Below are 23,253 nucleotides of genomic sequence, written 5' to 3'. Positions count from 1 at the left end.
GCTTAACCCGGAAATCAGCAGCACTAACGCCAGCCTGTAGGCGCCCGGCCCGCCAAAAGGAGTCGCTAGATCGCGTTGAGCCAAGTAAAACCTCCCCGGCCAAACCCTCCACTAACCCGGACTACGCTGGGCCAATTGTGTGCCACCCTATTGGACTCTCGGTCATGGCAGGTTGTGACACAGCCTGGGATCAAACCCGGGTCTGTGGTGACGCCTTAGACCACTGCATCACTCGGGAGGCCACATTGTGTAATGTTGTATAAAGATTTGTGCTGGGTCCTTACATTCCTCATTGGGTCTTTTGCTGACCTCCAGGTCCATGGTTGAGAGACAGAGTTTGTGTCCTTCCTTAGTGGCCAGCTCTCTCTGCTTCAGACTGTTGCTCACACTCAGACGCTTCCCCACCGTGGTCACCTGATGGTAGAACTGCTTCCCTGTGATCTTATGGTCAAAACCCAGCCAACTGAACTTTACCTTCACACTAGGGAGGGAGGGAGGGAGGGAGGGAGGGAGGGAGGGAGGGAGGGAGGGAGGGAGGGAGGGAGGGAGGGAAACAGGGAGGGAGGGAGGGACAGGACTGGGAGGGACTGCAAATTCTGGGAGATTCATGTTATTCCAGTGTAAATGTAACACAGTTCAGTTAAACATTCCTGAGCTTGACCTCTAACCTTGAACAGTACTGTATATACTACTGCAAGTTCTGCTGCACATTCTACTGCTCATTCTACTGCTCATTCTACTGCTCATTCTACTGCTCATTCTACTGCTCATTCTACTGCTCATTCTACTGCTCATTCTACTGCTCATTCTACTGCTCATTCTACTGCTCATTCTACTGCACATTCTACTGGACATTCTACTGCTCATTCTACTGCTCATTCTACTGCACATTACATGAACATACTGTACATGTAGCCCCCCTAATGGCTGGTATTACTGTTACTACTACTGTGTGTGTGTGTGTGTGTGTGTGTGTGTACCTATAGTCCATGTCCTCGGGGCCAGGGAAAGGTTCCAGGGGCCAGTTGAAGAAGCAGTTGAAGAAGACGAGGCCGGAACACGCTGCCCAGACAACCATGATGGTGATGAAGGTCACACCAAGGTCATAGATCACCTAGGAAACATCAACAACAAATGTTATAGATCACATAGGAAACAACAACAAATGTTATAGATCACGAGGAAGCAACAACAATAACTACTGTTCTATATCACATAAGAAACAACAACAATGACAAAAACAACTGTTATAGATCACCTAGGAAACAACAACAACTGTTATAGATCACCTAGAAAACAACTGTTATAGATCATCTAGGAAACAACTACAACTGTTATAGATCACCTAGGAAACAACTGCAACTGTTATAGATCACCTAGGAAACAACAACAACTATTATAGATCACTTTGGAAACAACAGCAACTGTTATAGATCACCTAGGAAACAACAACAACTGTTATAGATCACTTTGGAAACAACAGCAACTGTTATAGATCACCAAGGAAACAACTACAACTGTTATATATCACCTAGGAAACAACAACTACTGTTATATATCACCTAGGAAACAACAACAACTGTTATAGATCACCTAGGAAACAACAACTGGTATATATCTAACCCTAACCCTAACCCTTAAACCTTAAAACTAGGAAACAACTACAACTGTTATATATCACCTAGGAAACAACAACAACTGTTATAGATCACTTTGGAAACAACAACAACTGTTATAGATCACATTGGAGACAACAACAACTGCTAAAGATCACCTAGGACACAACAACAACTGTTATGGATCACCTAGGAAACAACAGCAACTGTTATAGATCACATTGGAAACAACAGCAACTGTTATAGATCACCTAAGAAACAAAACACAATAACATCAACTTATATTACCTAGGAAACAAAAACGACAACAATTGTTTTTAGATTACCTAGGAAACAACAACAACAACTGTTATACTCTACTTCCGGCGCCGACAGAGATGGCCGCCTCACTTCGCGTTCCTAGGAAACTATGCAGTCTTTTGTTTTTTTTAAAGTGTTACTTCTTACATTAGTACCCCAGGTCATCTTAGGTTTCATTACATACAGTCGAGAAGAACTACTGTATATAAGATCAGCGTCAACTCACCATCAGTACGACCAAGAATATGTTTTTCGCGACGCGGATCCTGTGTTCTGCCTTACAAACAGGACAACGGAATGGATCGCATGCAGCGACCCAAAAACGACGAAAAAGAGGGAAACGTGGCGGTCTTCTGGTCAGACTACGGAGACGGGAACATCGTGCCCCACTTCCTAGCATTCTTCTTGCCAATGTCCAGTCTCTTGACAACAAGGTTGATGAAATCCGAGCAAGGGTAGCATTCCAGAGGGACATCAGAGACTGTAACGTTCTGTGCTTCACGGAAACATGGCTCACTGGAGAGACGCTATCCGAAGCGGTGCAGCCAACGGGTTTCTCCACGCATCGCGCCGACAGAAACAAACACCTTTCTGGTAAGAAGAGGGGTGGGGGTGTATGCCTTATGGCTAACGAGGCATGGTGCGATGAAAGAAACATACAGGAACTCAAATCCTTCTGTTCACCTGATTTAGAATTCCTCACAATCAAATGTAGACCGCATTATCTACCAAGACAATTCTCTTCGATTATAATCACAGCCGTATATATCCCCCCAAGCAGACACATCGATGGCTCTGAACGAACTTTATTTAACTCTTTGCAAACTGGAAACCATTTATCCGGAGGCTGCATTCATTGTTGTTGGGGATTTTAACAAGGCTAATCTGAAAACAAGACTCCCTAAATTTTATCAGCATATCGATTGCGCAACCAGGGGCGGAAAACCTTGGATCACTGTTACTCTAACTTCCGCGACGCATATAAGGCCCTGCCCCGCCCCCTTTCGGAAAAGCTGACCACGACTCCATTTTGCTGATACCTGCCTACAGACAAAAGCTAAAAAAGAAGCTCCCACGCTGAGGTCTGTCCAACGCTGGTCCGACCAAGCTGACTCCACACTCCAAGACTGCTTCCATCACGTGGACTGGGACATGTTTCAGATAACAACATTGACGAATACGCTGATTCGGTTGAAGATGTCGTTCCCATAGCAACGATTAAAAGATTCCCTAACCAGAAACCTTGGATTGATGGCAGCATTCGCGTGAAACTGAAAGCGCGAACCACTGCTTTCAATCAGGGCAAGGTGTCTGGGAACATGACTGAATACAAACAATGCAGCTATTCCCTCCGTAAGGCTATCAAAAAAGCTAAGCGTCAGTACAGAGACAAAGTAGAATCCCAATTCAACGGCTCAGACACAAGATGTATGTGGCAGGGTCTACAGTCAATCACGGACTACAGGAAGAAATCCAGCCCAGTCACGGACCAGGATGTCTTGCTCCCAGGCAGACTAAATAACTTTTTTGCCCGCTTTGAGGACAATACAGTGCCACTGACACTGCCTGCAACGGAAAAATGCGCTCTCTCCTTCACTGCAGCCGAGGTGAGTAAAACATTTAAACGTGTTAACCCTCGCAAGGCTGCAGGCCCAGACGGCATCCCCAGCCGCGCCCTCAGAGCATGCGCAGACCAGCTGGCTGGTGTGTTTACGGACATATTCAATCAATCCCTATACCAGTCTGCTGTTCCCACATGCTTAAAGAGGGCCACCATTGTTCCTGTTCCCAAGAAAGCTAAGATAACTGAGCTAAACGACTACCACCCCGTAGCACTCACTTCCGTCATCATGAAGTGCTTTGAGAGACTAGTCAAGGACCATATCACCTCCACCCTACCTGACACCCTAGACCCACTCCAATTTGCTTACCGCTCAAATAGGTCCACAGACGACGCAATCTCAACCACACTGCACACTGCCCTAACCCATCTGGACAAGAGGAATACCTATGTGAGAATGCTGTTCATCGACTACAGCTCGGCATTCAACACCATAGTACCCTCCAAGCTCGTCATCAAGCTCGAGACCCTGGGTTTCGACCCCGCCCTGTGCAACTGGGTACTGGACTTCCTGACGGGCCACCCCCAGGTGGTGAGGGTAGGTAACAACATCTCCTCCCCGCTGATCCTCAACACTGGGGCCCCACAAGGGTGCGTTCTGAGCCCCCTCCTGTACTCCCTGTTCACCCACGACTGCGTGGCCACGCACGCCTCCAACTCAATCATCAAGTTTGCGGACGACACAACAGTGGTAGGCTTGATTACCAACAACGACGAGACGGCCTACAGGGAGGAGGTGAGGGCCCTCGGAGTGTGGTGTCAGGAAAATAACCTCACACTCAACGTCAACAAAACTAAGGAGATGATTGTGGACTTCAGGAAACAGCAGAGGGAACACCCCCCTATCCACATCGATGGAACAGTAGTGGAGAGAGTAGCAAGTTTTAAGTTCCTCGGCGTACACATCACAGACAAACTGAATTGGTCCACCCACACAGACAGCATCGTGAAAAAGGCGCAGCAGCGCCTCTTCAACCTCAGGAGGATGAAGAAATTCAGCTTGTCACCAAAAGCACTCACAAACTTCTACAGATGCACAATCGAGAGCATCCTGGCGGGCTGTATCACCGCCTGGTACGGCAACTGCTCCGCCCTCAACCGTAAGGCTCTCCAGAGGGTAGTGAGGTCTGCACAACGCATCACCGGGGGCAAACTACCTGCCCTCCAGGACACCTACACCACCCGATGTTACAGGAAGGCCATAAAAATCATCAAGGACATCAACCACCCGAGCCACTGCCTGTTCACCCCGCTATCATCCTGAAGGCAAGGTCAGTACAGGTGCATCAAAGCTGGGACCGAGAGACTGAAAAACAGCTTCTATCTCAAGGCCATCAGACTGTTAAACAGCAACCACTAACATTGAGTGGCTGCTGCCTACACACTGACACTGACTCAACTCCAGCCACTTTAATAATGGGAATTGATGGGAAATGATGTAAATATATCACTAGCCACTTTAAACAATGCTACCTTATATAATGTTACTTACCCTACATTATTCATCTCATATGCATACGTATATACTGTACTCTATATCATCGACTGCATCCTTATGTAATACATGTATCACTAGCCACTTTAACTATGCCACTTTGTTTACATACTCATCTCATATGTATATACTGTACTCGATACCATCTACTGTATCTTGCCTATGCTGCTCTGTACCATCACTCATTTATATATCCTTATGTACATATTCTTTATCCCCTTACACTGTGTATAAGACAGTAGTTTAGGAATTGTTAGTTAGATTACTTGTTGGTTATTACTGCATTGTCGGAACTAGAGGCACAAGCATTTCGCTACACTCGCATTAACATCTGCTAACCATGTGTATGTGACAAATAAAATTTGATTTGATTTGATTTATAGGTCACCTAGGAAACACTTGGCCCAGCATGATATCAGTGATCTGTAACAGCTGTTGTTGTTGTTTCCTAGGTGATCTATAACAGCTGTTGTTTTTTCTTTGGTGATCTAAAACAGTTGTTGTTGTTTCCTAGGTGATCTATAACAGTTGTTGTTGTTTCCTAGGTGATCTATAACAGTTGTTGTTGTTGTTTCCTAGGTGATATATAACAGTTGTTGTTGTTGTTTCATAGGTGATCTTTAACAGTTGTTGTTGTTGTGTCCTAGGTAATCTATAACAGATGTATTTGTTTCCTGGGTGATCTAAAGCAGTTGTTCATGTTGTTGTGTCCTAGGTGATCTATAACTGTTTTTGTTGTTGTGTCCTAGGTGATCTTTAAAAGTTGATTTTGTTTCCTAGGTGATCTATAACATTTGTTTTTGTGTCCTTGGTGATCTTTAAAAGTTGCTGTTGATTTCTAGATGATCAATTACAGTTGTTGTTGTTTCCTGTATCACAACCAGCCGTGATTTGGAGTCCCATATGGTTGCACACAATTGGCCCAGTGTTGTCCTGGTTAGGGTTTGGCCGGTGTAGGCAGTCATTGTAAATAAGAAGTTGTTCTTAACTGACTTGCTTAGTCTATAACTAATTAATTGTTTGGATATTAAAACAATTGCGTGTGTGTGTGTGTGTGTGTGTGTGTGTGTGTGTGCGTGTGTGTGTGTGTTACCTTGACTCCAGGGAAGGTGACAGCAGAAGAGGCATAGGAACCAATCATCAGAGCAATGAATGTAGAACGCAGATCACCAAACATGTTAGGGAGCTGAAGAGAGAGAGAGAGAGAGAGAGAGGGGGAAGCAGATAGTGAGAGAGAGAGAGAGAGAGAGAGAGAGAGAGAGAGAGAGAGAGAGAGAGAGAGAGAGAGAGAGAGAGAGAGAGAGAGAGAGAGAGAGAGAGAGAGAGAGAGAGAGAGAGGGGCAAGGGGTAGACGTGGGAGGAGAGAGAAAACAACAATTAAAACACAAGTAACTTTCTATTTCCAGTCTACTGATATGTGAAAGGACACCCCTGTCTATAATATTCTGCTCCTTGGTGTTTGGTGTCTCTCTGAGGGTTTGGAGTCTAACGTATTGCATTAAAAGTGAATCTGTGCTCAGATCACTGGAGTTAAGTAGTAATGTTCTAATGGCTCTGATATTGATGTGGGAATAACAGCCAGCCAGTGTATTGTACATTCCTCAGCCCTGTTGTTGAGCTCCCAGCGACAGGCTGTGTTAGGGATAGCAGTGACAAGGTGTTGGGGGCAGGAGGTAGGGGCTAGGGACACTAGTGCCATTGTGAGGGTGGTACCAGGCAGTACCAGTATTCTGGAGGTGAACCAGGGAGGTACAAGGGAGGTGGGAACCGATCAAACTGTTCTGACTGTCACACCACAGCACAATGACCCGGGTCTGGTCTTCCATCCAACGCTGTTGAACACTTAAATTACTTCACGGGGAAACAGACTGGGCTCAGGAGAAACAGAGCGCCAACTCTTTTACATTTCCAGGAAGAGAGAAAAGGGAGGGAGAGAGGAGAGAGAGGGGAGAGAGAGGGAGGGAGGAGAGAGATATGGAGAGAGGAGAGAGGGAGAGAGGAGAGAGGAGAGGAGAGGGAGAGAGGAGAGAGTTATGGAGAGAGGAGAGAGAGTGAGAGAGGAGAGAGATATGGAGAGAGGAGAGAGAGGGAGAGAGAGAGAGGGAGAGAGGAGAGAGAGAGAGAGAGGAGAGAGAGGGGAGGAGAGGGAGAGAGAGAGAGGGAGAGGAGAGGAGAGAGAGAGAGAGGGAGAGAGGGAGAGAGGAGGGAGAGAGAGGAGAGAGATATGGAGAGAGGAGAGAGAGACAGAGAGAGAGAGAGAGAACAGTGGAGGCCCAATAATTTGTCAATTAATTCAGTGTTCAGTGTTCACAGGCTTTTCTGTCTCTGTACGAGTGGCTGAGCAACAACAAGCACTCCCTTACATAACACTGTGTGCGTGCGTGTGTGTGTGTGTGTGTGTGTGTGTGTGTGTGTGTGTGTGCGTGTGTGATAACAGTCATCTACATAACTAAAGGAGCTCTCTTTAACCCTGACCTTGATCCCAGCTGTAACTCACCACTATTACCCAACTACTACCTTAGGCCTCACTTCAGAACCAAGACTAAAAGAGTCTAATGATTAACCTGCCTGCTCTTAAAGACTGTACAATGGAAGGACAGAGAAGAGGGGGAGAAGAGAGGAGGAGATGTTTACTGTAATGGGACGTTTACTGGGTAGTGTCACCATGGCAACTGTACTGGGTAGTGTAACCATGGTAATTGTACTGGGAAGTGTGTATCACCATGGTAAAGCGCTGGACTGCAGTTATTCACAAGAGAAAGCTGGAAGGAGGGAGGGAGGGAACTAGAAGGATGAAGAGAGGGGGAATGTGAAGACGGATGTCCTGACTATGTGCGGTGTTGGGGAAGCTACTCCGAAATTAAGCTGCACAAGAACTCACTACTGAACTCACTACTGTAATGGTCCAGGTTACAAAGTGGCTCAGTGACTCGTGTTTGCATCTCAATGTGGAAAAAACTGTTTGCATGTTCTTCACAAAGAGGGCAACAGATGCTAATGAGCCAGATGTCTATGTGTCAGGGGAGAAGCTCCAGGTGGTATCCGATTTTAAGTACCTTGGCATCATACTTGATTCCAACCTCTCTTTTAAAAAGCATGTGAAAAAGGTAATTCAAATAACTAAATTCAACCTAGCTCATTTCCGATTTATACGAAATTGTTTGACTACAGAGGTAGCAAAACTGTACTTCAACTCTATGATACTCCCCCACTTAACATACTGCTTGACTAGTTGGGCCCAAGCTTGCTGTACAACATTAAAACCTATTCAGTCTGTCTACAAACAGGCTCTCAAAGTGCTTGATAGGAAGCCCAATAGCCATCATCATTGTCACATCCTTAGAAAGCATGAGCTCTTGAGTTGGGAAAATCTTGTGCAATACACCGACGCATGTCTTGTATTCAAGATCCTTAATGGCCTGGCTCCCCCTCCACTCAATATTTTTGTTAAACAGAAAACCCAGACATATGGCAGCAGATCCACAAGGTCTGCCATGAGAGGTGACTGTATAGTTCCCCTAAGGAAAAGCACCTTTAGTAAATCTGCATTCTCTGTGAGAGCTTCCCATGTCTGGAATACACTGCCATCAGACACACATAACTGCATCACATTTCACACTTTCACAAAATGCTTGAAGACATGGCTAAAGGTCAATCAGATTTGTGAACATGGTCCCTAGCTGTGTGTTGCCGCTTTCCATGTTGTCTGTTGTCTGTAGCTTGTGAGGTGTGGAAAAACTTTGTTGCTTTTATGGATTTTGTCTTGCTGCTTTTTGCTATATGTTGCTCTGTCTGTATGCTACGTCTTGCTTGTCCTATGTTGCTATTGTCTATATTGTAATTGTTTTTAATAACCTGCCCAGGGACTGCGGTTGAAAATTAGCCGGCTGGCTAAAACCGGCACTTTTAATGAAACGTTGATTAATGTGCACTGTCCCTGTAAAAATAAAAATGAACTCAAACTCAAACTCAAGTTTACCAATCGACCAATTGCTTCACACTGGAAGAAGTTAATTTACACTAAAGTTACAATTAAGAAAAGTACAGTTTACTGAACTAAAGTTACTTTGAAAGTGGTTCACTACATCCAAACTATTTTGTGAAAGATTATCAGATCTAAATCTGAAAAGTTCTACACTACAAATCACGTTGGTGTCTTATGTTAACAGTAGGTGTAGTTTAGCCTATTATTTTATTTTAGCCAAAAAAGTTGTGCTTACTTCCAGAATTTAGAGAGAGAGAGGACCGCTACATGGTAAAACAGTAGTGTGTAGCTCCAGTAGTTAGCTACACCGCTACATGGTAAAACAGTAGTGTGTAGTTCCAGTAGTTAGCACCACCGCTACACCGCTACATGGTAATACAGTAGTTTGTAGCTCCAGTTGTTAGCTACACCGCTACATGGTAAAACAGTAGTGTGTAGCTCCAGTAGTTAGCTACACCGCTACATGGTAAAACAGTAGTGTGTAGCTCCAGTAGTTAGCTACACCGCTACACCACTACATGGTAAAACAGTAGTGTGTAGCTCCAGTAGTTAGCTACACCGCTACATGGTAAAACAGTAGTGTGTAGTTCCAGTAGTTAGCACCACCGCTACACCACTACATGGTAATACAGTAGTTTGTAGCTCCAGTTGTTAGCTACACCGCTACATGGTAAAACAGTAGTGTGTAGCTCCAGTAGTTAGCTACACCGCTACACGGTAAAACAGTAGTGTGTAGCTCCAGTTGTTAGCTACACCGCTACATGGTAAAACAGTAGTGTGTAGCTCCAGTTGTTAGCTACACCGCTACACCGCTACATGGTAAAACAGTAGTGTGTTGCCCCAGTTGTTAGCTATACCACTACATGGTACAACAGTAGTGTGTAGCTCCAGTTGTTAGCTACACCGCTACATGGTAAAACAGTAGTGTGTAGCTCCAGTAGTTAGCTACACCGCTACACCGCTACATGGTAAAACAGTAGTGTGTTGCCCCAGTTGTTAGCTACACCACTACATGGTAAAACAGTAGTGTGTAGCTCCAGTAGTTAGCTACACCGCTACATGGTAAAACAGTAGTGTGTAGCTCCAGTAGTTAGCTACACCACTACATGGTAAAACAGTAGTGTGTAGCTCCAGTTGTTAGCTACACCGCTACACCGCTACATGGTAAAACAGTAGTGTGTAGCTCCAGTAGTTAGCTACACCACTACATGGTAAAACAGTAGTGTGTAGCTCCAGTAGTTAGCTACACCGCTACACCGCTACATGGTAAAACAGTAGTGTGTAGCTCCAGTTGTTAGCTACACCGCTACATGGTAAAACAGTAGTGTGTAGCTCCAGTAGTTAGCTACACCGCTACACCACTACATGGGAAAACAGTAGTTACCCAGTGAAATCGCTACCTCAATTTGAATTTATTTCAACTACCACCAAGCTACTAGAAAATGTCTGTCTATCAGACTATAAACTCTAAAATCACAGAATATTTTGGAGGATGGGAGGTTATCCCTCCCCCTCTGTCTTTCACCTCTCTAACTCTCTGTGTTTGTCTGTCCTTGAATGGTACAATGTTTCATTGTGGATCTACATTAAGGATGCAGATATGTGGGAGAGAGAGAGAGTTGGAGCAAGTCTGTGTTGTTGTTGTTCAAAGCAAAATGTGGGAGAGAAGTACTGGAACAGTGATAATGACCTTTCTCCCCATCTATCTCTCTCTCTCTCCCTATTCTCTATATCTCTACTCTCTCCCTCTCTCTCCCTCTCTATCATGACCACAGGACAGGAGACAGGGCGCCTGGCCAGAGAGCGAAGGAGGGAGAGAGGACACAAGAGGGTTTGTGTGCTGACATGTTTTGATATGGTATCGAGATGATATGGATTTGTGTAATGCAAAAGAGAAAATCTTTGAAAACAACTGAGGCCGAATGACACAATGTTCTCTACAGAGACAGAGACAAACAGTATGCAAAACACACACACATGTCAATAAAACACACTTTCTGTTTTGGATCACAAGTGAATATGGAGAAATATGAACAGAACACACAAACACACAAACACACAAACACACAAACACACACACACACACTGTACCTCTCTCCCAGACAGACACTGTACCTCTCTCTCAGACAGACACTGTACCTCTCCCAGACAGAGACACTGTACCTCTCTCCCAGACAGAGACACTGTACCTCTCTCCCAGACAGACACTGTACCTCTCTCCCAGACAGACACTGTACCTCTCCCAGACAGACACTGTACCTCTCTCTCAGACAGACACTGTACCTCTCTCCCAGACAGACACTGTACCTCTCTCAGACAGACACTGTACCTCTCTCCCAGACAGACACTGTACCTCTCTCAGACAGACACTGTACCTCTCTCTCAGACAGACACTGTACCTCTCTCAGACAGACACTGTACCTCTCTCTCAGACAGACACTGTACCTCTCAGACAGACACTGTACCTCTCTCCCAGACAGACACTGTACCTCTCAGACAGACACTGTACCTCTCTCTCAGACAGAGACACTGTACCTCTCTCTCAGACAGACACTGTACCTCTCTCTCAGACAGACACTGTACCTCTCTCAGACAGACACTGTACCTCTCTCTCAGACAGACACTGTACCTCTCAGACAGACACTGTACCTCTCTCAGACAGACACTGTACCTCTCTCAGACAGACACTGTACCTCTCTCAGACAGAGACTGTACCTCTCTCTCAGACAGACACTGTACCTCTCTCTCAGACAGACACTGTACCTCTCTCTCAGACAGAGACACTGTACCTCTCTCTCAGACAGACACTGTACCTCTCTCTCAGACAGACACTGTACCTCTCTCCCAGACAGACACTGTACCTCTCTCCCAGACAGACACTGTACCTCTCTCTCAGACAGACACTGTACCTCTCTCTCAGACAGACACTGTACCTCTCTCAGACAGACACTGTACCTCTCCCAGACAGAGACACTGTACCTCTCTCCCAGACAGACACTGTACCTCTCTCAGACAGAGACACTGTACCTCTCTCCCAGACAGACACTGTACCTCTCTCCCAGACAGACACTGTACCTCTCTCTCAGACAGAGACACTGTACCTCTCCCAGACAGACACTGTACCTCTCTCCCAGACAGACACTGTACCTCTCCCAGACAGAGACACTGTACCTCTCCCAGACAGAGACACTGTACCTCTCTCTCAGACAGACACTGTACCTCTCTCCCAGACAGACACTGTACCTCTCTCCCAGACAGAGACACTGTACCTCTCTCTCAGACAGACACTGTACCTCTCCCAGACAGAGACACTGTACCTCTCCCAGACAGAGACACTGTACCTCTCTCCCAGACAGAGACACTGTACCTCTCTCCCAGACAGAGACACTGTACCTCTCTCCCAGACAGAGACACTGTACCTCTCTCCCAGACAGACACTGTACCTCTCTCCCAGACAGAGACACTGTACCTCTCTCCCAGACAGAGACACTGTACCTCTCTCTCCCAGACAGAGACACTGTACCCAGACAGAGACACTGTCTCTCCCAGACAGACACTGTACCTCTCTCCCAGACAGACACTGTACCTCTCTCCCAGACAGACACTGTACCTCTCTCTCAGACAGACACTGTACCTCTCTCAGACAGAGACACTGTACCTCTCTCTCACAGACACTGTACCTCTCTCCCAGACAGACACTGAACCTCTCTCTCAGACAGACACTGTACCTCTCTCCCAGACAGACACTGCACCTCTCTCAGACAGACACTGTACCTCTCTCCCAGACAGACACTGTACCTCTCTCCCAGACAGACAGTACCTCTCTCCCAGACAGACACTGTACCTCTCTCCCAGACAGAGACACTCTCTCCCAGACAGACTCTGTCTCTCCCAGACAGACACTGTACCTCTCTCTCAGACAGAGACACTGTACCTCTCTCCCAGACAGAGACACTGTACCTCTCTCCCAGACAGAGACACTGTACATCTCTCCCAGACAGAGACACTGTACCTCTCTCTCAGACAGACACTGTACCTCTCTCTCAGACAGACACTGTACCTCTCTCCCAGACAGAGACACTGTACCTCTCTCTCAGACAGACACTGTACCTCTCTCCCAGACAGACACTGTACCTCTCTCCCAGACAGAGACACTGTACCTCTCTCCCAGACAGAGACACTGTACCTCTCTCCCAGACAGACACTGTACCTCTCTCCCAGACAGACACTGTACCCTCCCAGACAGACACTGTACCTCTCTCCCAGACAGACACTGTACCTCTCTCCCAGACAGACACTGTACCTCTCCCAGACAGACACTGTACCTCTCTCCCAGACAGACACTGTACCTCTCTCCCAGACAGACACTGTACCTCTCTCAGACAGACACTGTACCTCTCTCCCAGACAGACACTGTACCTCTCTCCCAGACAGACACTCTCTCCCAGACAGACACTGTACCTCTCTCTCAGACAGACACTGTACCTCTCTCCCAGACAGACACTGTACCTCTCTCTCAGACAGACACTGTACCTCTCTCCCAGACAGACACTGTACCTCTCTCCCAGACAGACACTGTACCTCTCTCCCAGACAGACACACCTCTCTCCCAGACAGACACTGTACCTCTCTCCCAGACAGACACTGTACCTCTCCCAGACAGACACCTCTCTCCCAGACAGACACTGTACCTCTCTCCCAGACAGACACTGTACCTCTCTCCCAGACAGACACTGTACCTCTCTCCCAGACAGAGACACTGTACCTCTCTCCCAGACAGAGACACTGTACCTCTCTCCCAGACAGACACTGTACCTCTCTCTCAGACAGACACTGTACCTCTCTCTCAGACAGAGACACTGTACCTCTCTCCCAGACAGAGACACTGTACCTCTCTCTCAGACAGACACTGTACCTCTCTCTCAGACAGACACTGTACCTCTCTCTCAGACAGACACTGTACCTCTCTCTCAGACAGACATACACTGTACCTCTCTCAGACAGACACTGTACCTCTCCCAGACAGACACTGTACCTCTCTCTCAGACAGACACTGTACCTCTCTCTCAGACAGACACTGTACCTCTCTCCCAGACAGAGACACTGTACCTCTCTCCCAGACAGACACTGTACCTCTCTCTCAGACAGACACTGTACCTCTCTCTCAGACAGACACTGTACCTCTCTCTCAGACAGACACTGTACTCTCTCTCAGACAGACACTGTACCTCTCTCCCAGACAGAGACACTGTACCTCTCTCCCAGACAGAGACACTGTACCTCTCTCTCAGACAGACACTGTACCTCTCTCTCAGACAGACACTGTACCTCTCTCCCAGACAGACACTGTACCTCTCTCAGACAGACACTGTACCTCTCTCCCAGACAGAGACACTGTACCTCTCTCTCAGACAGACACTGTACTCTCTCAGACAGACACTGTCTCTCTCCAGACAGACACTGTACCTCTCTCCCAGACAGACACTGTACCTCTCTCCCAGACAGACAGACAGACAGAGACACTGTACCTCTCTCAGACAGACACTGTACCTCTCCTCAGACAGACACTGTACCTCTCTCAGACAGACACTGTACCTCTCTCTCAGACAGACACTGTACCTCTCTCCCAGACAGACACTGTACCTCTCTCCCAGACAGACACTGTACCTCTCTCAGACAGACACTGTACCTCTCTCCCAGACAGAGACACTGCACCTCTCTCTCAGACAGAGACACTGTACCTCTCTCTCAGACAGACACTGTACCTCTCTCCCAGACAGAGACACTGTACCTCTCTCAGACAGACACTGTACCTCTCTCCCAGACAGACACTGTACCTCTCTCCCAGACAGACACTGTACCTCTCTCCTCAGACAGACACTGTACCTCTCTCTCAGACAGACACTGTACCTCTCTCTCAGACAGACACTGTACCTCTCTCAGACAGACACTGTACCTCTCTCTCAGACAGACACTGTACCTCTCTCTCAGACAGACACTGTACCTCTCTCTCAGACAGAGACACTGTACCTCTCTGTACCTCTCTCAGACCAGACAGACACTGTACCTCTCTCCCAGACAGACAGAGACACTGTACCTCTCTCCCAGACAGACACTGTACCTCTCTCCCAGACAGACACTGTACCTCTCTCTCAGACAGACACCGTACCTCTCTCTCAGACAGACACCGTACCTCTCTCTCAGACAGACACCGTACCTCTCCCAGACAGACACCGTACCTCTCCCAGACAGACACCGTACCTCTCTCTCAGACAGACACTGTACCTCTCTCTCAGACAGACACCGTACCTCTCCCAGACAGACACTGTACCTCTCCCAGACAGACACTGTACCTCTCCCAGACAGACACTGTACCTCTCCCAGACAAACACTGTACCTCTCCCAGACAGACACTGTACCTCTCTCCCAGACAGACACTGTACCTCTCCCAGACAGACACTGTACCTCTCCCAGACAGACACTGTACCTCTCCCAGACAGACACTGTACCTCTCTCCCAGACAGACACTGTACCTCTCTCCCAGACAGACACTGTACCTCTCCCAGACAGAGACACTGTACCTCTCCCAGACAGACACTGTACCTCTCCCAGACAGACACTCTCCCAGACAGACACTGTACCTCTCTCAGACAGACACTGTACCTCTCTCAGACAGAGACACTGTACCTCTCTCAGACAGACACTGTACCTCTCTCAGACAGACACTGTACCTCTCTCCCAGACAGAGACACTGTACCTCTCTCTCAGACAGAGACACTGTACCTCTCTCTCAGACAGACACTGTACCTCTCTCCCAGACAGACACTGTACCTCTCTCAGACAGACACTGTACCTCTCTCCCAGACAGACACTGTACCTCTCTCAGACAGACACTGCACCTCTCTCTCAGACAGAGACACTGTACCTCTCTCTCAGACAGAGACTGTACACTGTACCTCTCTCCAGACAGAGACACTGTACAGACAGACACTGTACCTCTCTCCCAGACAGACACTGTACCTCTCTCCCAGACAGACACTGCACTTCTCTCCCAGACAGAGACTGTACCTCTCTCTCAGACAGAGACACTGCACTTCTCTCCCAGACAGACACTGTACCTCTCTCTCAGACAGACACTGCACCTCTCTCCCAGACAGACACTGTACCTCTCTCCCAGACAGACACTGTACCTCTCTCCCAGACAGACACTGTACCTCTCTCCCAGACAGACACTGTACCTCTCTCCCAGACAGACACTGTACCTCTCTCTCAGACAGACACCGTACCTCTCTCTCAGACAGAGACACTGTACCTCTCTCCCAGACAGAGACACTGTACCTCTCTCAGACAGACACTGTACCTCTCTCTCAGACAGACACTGTACCTCTCTCTCTCACAGACAGACACTGTACCTCTCTCCCAGACAGAGACACTGTACCTCTCTCTCAGACAGACACTGTACCTCTCTCTCAGACAGACACTGTAACTCTCCCAGACAGACACTGTACCTCTCTCAGACAGACACTGTACCTCTCTCAGACAGACACTGTACCTCTCTCCCAGACAGACACTGTACCCTCTCTCTCAGACAGAGACACTGTACCTCTCTCTCAGACAGACACTGTACCTCTCTCAGACAGACACTGTACCTCTCCCAGACAGAGACACTGTACCTCTCTCTCAGACAGAGACACTGTACCTCTCTCTCAGACAGACACTGTACCTCTCTCAGACAGACACTGTACCTCTCCCAGACAGAGACACTGTACCTCTCTCTCAGACAGAGACACTGTACCTCTCTCCCAGACAGAGACACTGTACCTCTCTCTCAGACAGACACTGTACCTCTCTCTCAGACAGACACTGTACCTCTCTCTCAGACAGACACTACCTCTCAGACAGACACTGTACCTCTCTCTCAGACAGAGACACTGTACCTCTCTCAGACAGAGACAATGTACCTCTCTCTCAGACAGACACTGTACCTCTCTCCCAGACAGACACTGTACCTCTCTCAGACAGACACTGTACCTCTCTCTCAGACAGAGACACTGTACCTCTCTCTCAGACAGACACTGTACCTCTCTCTCAGACAGACACTGTACCTCTCTCTCAGACAGACACTGTACCTCTCTCCCAGACAGACACTGTACCTCTCTCAGACAGACACTGTACCTCTCTCCCAGACAGACACTGACAGACAGACACTGTACCTCTCTCTCAGACAGACACTGTACCTCTCTCCCAGACAGACACTGTACCTCTCTCCCAGACAGACACTGTACCTCTCTCCCAGACAGACACTGTACCTCTCTCCCAGACAGACACTGTACCTCTCCCAGACAGAGACACTGTACCTCTCCCAGACAGAGACACTGTACCTCTCTCAGACAGACACTGTACCTCTCTCCCAGACAGAGACACTGTACCTCTCTCAGACAGACACTGTACCTCTCTCTCAGACAGACACTGTACCTCTCTCCCAGACAGACACTGTACCTCTCTCTCAGACAGACACTGTACCTCTCTCTCAGACAGACACTGTACCTCTCTCCCAGACAGACACTGTACCTCTCTCAGACAGAGACACTGTACCTCTCTCTCAGACAGACACTCTCTCTCTCAGACAGACACTGTACCTCTCTCTCAGACAGACACTGTACCTCTCTCCCCAGAGACACTGTACCTCTCTCCCAGACAGACACTGTACCTCTCCCAGACAGACACTGTACTCTCTCCAGACAGACACTGTACCTCTCTCTCAGACAGACACTGTACCTCTCTCTCAGACAGACACTGTACCTCTCTCTCAGACAGACACTGTACCTCTCTCTCAGACAGACACTGTACTCTCTCTCAGACAGACACTGTACCTCTCTCTCAGACAGACACTGTACCTCTCTCTCCAGACAGAGACACTGTACCTCTCTCTCAGACAGACACTGTACCCTCTCTCAGACAGACACTGTACCTCTCTCAGACAGACACTGTACCTCTCTCTCAGACAGACACTGTACCTCTCTCTCAGACAGACACTGTACCTCTCTCTCAGACAGACACTGTACCTCTCTCCCAGACAGACACTGTACCTCTCTCAGACAGACACTGTACCTCTCTCCCAGACAGACACTGTACCTCTCTCCCAGACAGAGACACTGTACCTCTCTCTCAGACAGAGACACTGTACCTCTCTCTCAGAGACACTGTACCTCTCCCAGACAGAGACACTGTACCTCTCTCAGACAGACACTGTACCTCTCTCCCAGACAGAGACACTGTACCTCTCTCTCAGACAGACACTGTACCTCTCTCCCAGACAGACACTGTACCTCTCTCTCAGACAGACACTGTACCTCTCTCTCAGACAGACACTGTACCTCTCTCTCAGACAGACACTGTACCTCTCTCCCAGACAGACACTGTACCTCTCTCTCAGACAGACACTGTACCTCTCTCTCAGACAGAGACACTGTACCTCTCTCTCAGACAGACACTGTACCTCTCTCAGACAGACACTGTACCTCTCTCTCAGACACCTCTCTCCCAGACAGACACTGTACCCTCTCTCAGACAGACACCGTACCTCTCTCTCAGACAGAGACACTGTACCTCTCTCTCAGACAGAGACACTGTACCTCAGACAGACACTCTCTCAGACAGACACTGTACCTCTCTCTCAGACAGACACTGTACCTCTCTCCCAGACAGACACTGTACCTCTCTCCCAGACAGACACTGTACCTCTCTCCCAGACAGACACTGTACCTCTCTCTCAGACAGAGACACTGTACCTCTCTCCCAGACAGACACTGTACCTCTCTCCCAGACAGACACTGTACCTCTCCCAGACAGACACCGTACCTCTCCCAGACAGACACTGTACCTCTCCCAGACAGACACTGTACCTCTCCCAGACAGACACTGTACCTCTCTCCCAGACAGACACTGTACCTCTCCCAGACAGACACTGTACCTCTCCCAGACAGACACTGTACCTCTCCCAGACAGACACTGTACCTCTCTCCCAGACAGACACTGTACCTCTCTCCCAGACAGACACTGTACCTCTCTCCCAGACAGACACTGTACCTCTCCCAGACAGACACTGTACCTCTCTCCCAGACAGACACTGTACCTCTCTCCCAGACAGACACTGTACCTCTCCCAGACAGAGACACTGTACCTCTCTCTCAGACAGAGACACTGTACCTCTCTCCCAGACAGAGACTGTACCTCTCTCCCAGACAGAGACTGTACCTCTCTCTCAGACAGAGACACTGTACCTCTCTCTCAGACAGACACTGTACCTCTCTCCCAGACAGACACTGTACCTCTCTCTCAGACAGAGACACTGTACCTCTCTCAGACAGACAGACAGACAGACACTGTACCTCTCTCAGACAGACACTGTACCTCTCTCCCAGACAGACACTGTCAGACAGACACTCTCTCCCAGACAGACACTGTACCTCTCTCTCAGACAGACACTGTACCTCTCTCTCAGACAGACAGACACTGTACCTCTCTCCCAGACAGACACTGTACCTCTCTCTCAGACAGAGACACTGTACCTCTCTCAGACAGACAGACAGACAGACACTGTACCTCTCTCTCAGACAGACACTGTACTCTCTCTCTCCCAGACAGACACTGTACCTCTCTCTCCCAGACAGACACTGTACCTCTCTCCCAGACAGACACTGTACCTCTCTCTCAGACAGACACTGTACCTCTCTCCCAGACAGACACTGTACCTCTCTCTCAGACAGAGACACTGTACCTCTCCCAGACAGACACTGTACCTCTCTCCCAGACAGACACTGTACTCTCCCAGACAGACACTCTCTCAGACAGACACTGTCTCTCTCAGACAGACACTGTACCTCTCCCAGACAGAGACACTGTACCTCTCTCCCAGACAGACACTGTACCTCTCTGTCTCTCAGACAGACTGTCCTCAGACAGACACTCTCTCCAGACAGACACTGTACCTCTCTCCCAGACAGACACTGTACCTCTCTCCCAGACAGACACTGTACCTCTCTCAGACAGACACTGTACCTCTCTCAGACAGACACTGTCTCCCCAGACAGACACTGTACCTCTCTCCTCAGACAGACACTGTACCTCTCTCTCAGACAGAGACCACAGACAGACACTGTACCTCTCTCCCAGACAGACACTGTACCTCTCTCTCAGACAGACACTGTACCTCTCTCTCAGACAGACACTGTACCTCTCTCTCAGACAGACACTGTACCTCTCTCCCAGACAGACACTGTACACTCTCTCTCAGACAGACACTCTCTCCCAGACAGACACTGTACCCTCTCTCTCAGACAGACACTGTACCTCTCTCCAGACAGACAGACACTGTACCTCTCTCTCAGACAGACACTGTACCTCTCTCTCAGACAGACACTGTACCTCTCTCCCAGACAGACACTGTACCTCTCTCAGACAGACACTGTACCTCTCTCCCAGACAGAGACACTGTACCTCTCTCAGACAGACACTGTACCTCTCTCCCAGACAGACACTGTACCTCTCTCTCAGACAGACACTGTACCTCTCTCCCAGACAGACACTGTACCTCTCCCAGACAGACACTGTACCTCTCTCCCAGACAGACACTGTACCTCTCTCCCAGACAGACACTGTACCTCTCTCCCAGACAGACACTGTACCTCTCTCTCAGACAGACACTGTACCTCTCTCCCAGACAGACACTGTACCTCTCTCTCAGACAGACACTGTACCTCTCTCCCAGACAGACACTGTACCTCTCTCCCAGACAGACACTGTACCTCTCTCCCAGACAGACACTGTACCTCTCTCAGACAGACACTGTACCTCTCTCCAGACAGACACTGTACCTCTCTCTCAGACAGAGACACTGTACCTCCCAGACAGACACTCTCTCCCAGACAGACACTGTACCTCTCTCTCAGACAGACACTGTACCTCTCTCCCAGACAGACACTGTACCTCTCTCTCTCAGACAGACACTGTACCTCTCTCCCAGACAGAGACACTGTACCTCCTCAGACAGAGACACTACCTCTCCAGACAGACACTGTACTCTCTCTCAGACAGAGACACTGTCAGACAGACACTGTACCTCTCTCCAGACAGACACTGTACCTCTCCTCAGACAGACACTGTACCCTCTCTCAGACAGACACTGTACCTCTCTCTCAGACAGACACTGTACCTCAGACAGAGACACTACCTCTCCCAGACAGACACTGTACCTCTCTCCCAGACAGACACTGTACCTCTCTCCAGACAGACACTGTACCTCTCTCTCAGACAGAGACACTGTACTCTCTCTCAGACAGACACTGTACCTCTCTCTCAGACAGACACTGTACCTCTCTCCCAGACCAGACAGACACTGTACCTCTCTCCCAGACAGACACTCTCTCAGACAGACACTGTACCTCTCTCCCAGACAGACACTGTACCTCTCTCTCAGACAGACACTGTACCTCTCTCTCAGACAGAGACACTGTACCTCTCTCTCAGACAGAGACACTGTACCTCTCTCTCAGACAGACACTGTACCTCTCTCAGACAGACACTGTACCTCTCCCAGACAGAGACACTGTACCTCTCTCCCAGACAGAGACACTGTACCTCTCTCTCAGACAGACACTGTACCTCTCTCCCAGACAGACACTGTACCTCTCTCCCAGACAGACACTGTACCTCTCTCTCAGACAGACACTGTACCTCTCTCTCAGACAGACACTGTACCTCTCTCTCAGACAGACACTGTACCTCTCTCTCAGACAGACACTGTCCCAGACAGACACTGTACCTCTCTCCCAGACAGACACTGTACCTCTCTCTCTCTCTCAGACAGACACTGTACCTCTCTCCCAGACAGACACTGTACCTCTCTCTCAGACAGACACTGTACCTCTCTCCAGACAGACAGACACTGTACCTCTCTCAGACAGACAGACAGACAGACACTGTACCTCTCTCCCAGACAGACACTGTACCTCTCTCAGACAGACACTGTACCTCAGACAGACACTCTCCCAGACAGACACTGTACCTCTCTCCCAGACAGACACTGTACCTCTCTCTCAGACAGACACTGTACCTCTCTCCCAGACAGACACTGTACCTCTCTCAGACAGAGACACTGTACCTCTCTCCCAGACAGACACTGTCAGACAGACACCTCTCCCAGACAGACACTGTACCTCTCCCAGACAGACACTGTACCTCTCTCCCAGACAGACACTGTACCTCTCTCCCAGACAGACACTGTACCTCTCTCCCAGACAGACACTGTACCTCTCTCCCAGACAGACACTGTACCTCTCTCTCAGACAGACACTGTACCTCTCTCCCAGACAGAGACACTGTACCTCTCTCAGACAGACACTGTACCTCTCTCCCAGACAGACACTGTACCTCTCTCAGACAGACACTGTACCTCTCTCTCAGACAGACACTGTACCTCTCTCTCAGACAGACACTGTACCTCTCTCCCAGACAGACACTGTACCTCTCTCTCAGACAGAGACACTGTACCTCTCTCCCAGACAGACACTGTACCTCTCTCAGACAGACACTGTACCTCTCTCTCAGACAGACACTGTACCTCTCTCCCAGACAGACACTGTACCTCTCTCTCAGACAGACACTGTACCTCTCTCTCAGACAGACACTGTACCTCTCTCTCAGACAGACACTGTACCTCTCTCTCAGACAGAGACACTGTACCTCTCTCCCAGACAGACACTGTACCTCTCTCTCAGACAGACACTGTACCTCTCTCCCAGACAGACACTGTACCTCTCTCCCAGACAGACACTGTACCTCTCTCTCAGACAGACACTGTACCTCTCTCTCAGACAGACACTGTACCTCTCTCCCAGACAGACACTGTACCTCTCTCTCAGACAGACACTGTACCTCTCTCCCAGACAGACACTGTACCTCTCTCTCAGACAGACACTGTACCTCTCTCTCAGACAGACACTGTACCTCTCTCTCAGACAGACACTGTACCTCTCTCAGACCAGACAGACACTGTACCTCTCTCTCAGACAGACACACCCAGACAGACACTCTCTCTCAGACAGACACTGTACCTCTCTCTCAGACAGACACTGTACCTCTCTCAGACAGACAGACAGACAGACACTGTACCTCTCTCCCAGACAGACACTGTACCTCTCCTCAGACAGACACTGTACCTCTCTCTCAGACAGAC

At 48.7% G+C, this 23,253-nt stretch overlaps 1 protein-coding gene across 2 annotated transcripts in view; it reads right to left on the bottom strand.

The window, feature by feature from the left end:
• LOC135551095 (large neutral amino acids transporter small subunit 4-like) overlaps positions 1-23,253 on the bottom strand; it is a 76,654-nt gene that overhangs the window by 11,654 nt on the left and 41,747 nt on the right. For both annotated transcript variants that reach the window (XM_064982504.1, XM_064982506.1), the window contains exons 6-8: positions 6,126-6,218; positions 981-1,114; positions 285-481 (exon numbers count right to left, since the gene is read on the bottom strand). In XM_064982504.1, the coding sequence (XP_064838576.1) occupies positions 285-481; positions 981-1,114; positions 6,126-6,218 (424 nt within the window). The remainder of the gene's footprint in view (positions 1-284; positions 482-980; positions 1,115-6,125; positions 6,219-23,253) is intronic.

The sequence above is a fragment of the Oncorhynchus masou genome, chromosome 12, assembly GCF_036934945.1.
Source record: "Oncorhynchus masou masou isolate Uvic2021 chromosome 12, UVic_Omas_1.1, whole genome shotgun sequence".
Lineage (NCBI taxonomy): Eukaryota > Metazoa > Chordata > Actinopteri > Salmoniformes > Salmonidae > Oncorhynchus > Oncorhynchus masou.
Note: the sequence above shows the minus strand (reverse complement) of the source record. Positions and strands in the feature narration are given on the sequence as shown.